Consider the following 1,749-nt stretch of genomic DNA (forward strand, 5'->3'; position numbering starts at 1 on the left):
ACTTTATTCTTAAAGGAAGCCCACACATTGCCTCTGCTTTGTTTGGTGTAGTTTGTTCTGTTCGTCACTGGGGGGTTAGGGATAAGGGTTTAGGGTTTATAAAGGAGTTTTGTAATAAAAAGTTTTGCTGGCTGTCTTTATAGACAAACAACTGATAAATAAAAAAACCCTCATAAACCATAAGTGCTGCAGTTGCCAGCAACGAGGCCCTCCCTTGGGTCTCGACATTTAAATGAGGGTTTAGGGTTTAGGGTTTAGGGTTTAATGCTTGCACTTGGCAAGCAATGATGGTGACAGGACGTCAAGGAGACGAACAGAAACAAAAAGGAGACAAATGGAGAAGGGTGGAGACAAAGGGAGGCTAAAGAGAAAAAAGATATATAAAAGGAAACGAAGGAACAAAAGACAGACGAGCGACGGGAGACAAACAGAGACAACAGAGACAAATAATATGAACACAGAAAAGAGACAGACAGAGACAAAAGTGAGACATAGAAAATACACACAAACAAAAAAACACAACATATACAACAAACAGAGACAAAGAAATACAACAGAAGACGGCGGGCGACAAAAAGAAGAGACAGAAGGAGACAAGAAGGAGAGACAAACGAAGACGAAGGAACACCGACAGATACAAGAAGAGACAAATTGAGAGACAAACAGAAACAAAAAGAAAGACAGATAGACGCAAATAGAAAGACAGAGACAAAGAGATAGAAGCACGAGCTATGCCCCGCAGTAAACACCAAATACAACAGCAACAAAAACAAACACAAAAATAACAACAACAAGAACAACAGTAACAACAACAATAACAACACCACACACAACAACAATAATAATAATAAAAACGAAAACAACCAACACCAATAACAATAGTAATAGTGTTGGTGGCTCCGCTAGTTGCATATAATAAATAAAGACAAACAAACAAACAAACACAAAAACACACAAACAAAAGAACGAACAAACAAAGAAACAAATAGAACTGCTGTACGGCATCCGAGAGAAAGGAACGAATGCACCAGCCGTAAGCAGACGGAGACAGGTATTGATACAGAGCCGACGAAGAAGAAATAATATAGGGTTTAGGGTTTAGGGTTTAGGGCTTAGTATTGTTGATGTGCAGACATTGCCAGGAGGAGGCAAAGGCCTCCAGCTGAGCTGCTCAATAAACCAACGCCACAGTTGCTCCCTCTCTACCCAGCTAGCCAACCAGCTAGCTAGCCATCCGTCCAATTAGTTAGTTAGCTAGCTAGCTAGCTAGCTAGCTAGCGGGGCATTGCATACGCTTGGGTCTCTGCTTCTTCCCGCAGTACTGAGGCCTTGAGGCGGCGGGCAGTCGGCTGGAGTCTGCCGCCCCCAAAGACACCCGGAGCGGAGGCGAAGGAGGAGAAAGCTGAAAATAGTAAAAAAAAAAGAAAATAAGTAAAATAAATAAATAAAATAAATAAAATAAACAAAAAACAAATAATGTCCATACATGTAATTCATACACTTAACTATAGAGACAGAAGCAGATTACACGCAAATAGGATATGAAGCGAAGCAGAGAGACAGAAGAAGGAGACAGATACAAGATACGTGTGGCTGCAGCTGTTGCTGCAGCAGCAGCTTGTGCAGCAGCTACAGTTGCTGCTGCTGCTGCTGGGTTAGCTGCTGCAGTATGATTACCCGGAGGTGCAGTGTCTGCGTATTGCTGCAGTTCTTCTCTCTTCATTTGTTGCTGCAGATCTTCAAACCAAC

General features: G+C 42.0%; 1 protein-coding gene across 1 annotated transcript in view; it reads right to left on the reverse strand.

Moving 5' to 3' along the window:
- Nucleotides 1-1,274: 1,274 nt before the first annotated feature.
- The window catches only part of EMH_0062150 (uncharacterized protein), a gene marked incomplete at both ends in the record, with an annotated part of 5,395 nt that continues 4,920 nt past the window's right edge, over nt 1,275-1,749 (reverse strand). Inside the window, 2 exons of the mRNA XM_013497999.1 lie at nt 1,275-1,402; nt 1,678-1,747. Coding sequence (XP_013353453.1) covers nt 1,275-1,402; nt 1,678-1,747 — 198 coding nt within the window. The remainder of the gene's footprint in view (nt 1,403-1,677; nt 1,748-1,749) is intronic.

This window comes from Eimeria mitis, genomic scaffold, assembly GCF_000499745.2.
Source record: "Eimeria mitis Houghton genomic scaffold, Emh_scaff3091, whole genome shotgun sequence".
NCBI classification, from domain to species: domain Eukaryota; phylum Apicomplexa; class Conoidasida; order Eucoccidiorida; family Eimeriidae; genus Eimeria; species Eimeria mitis.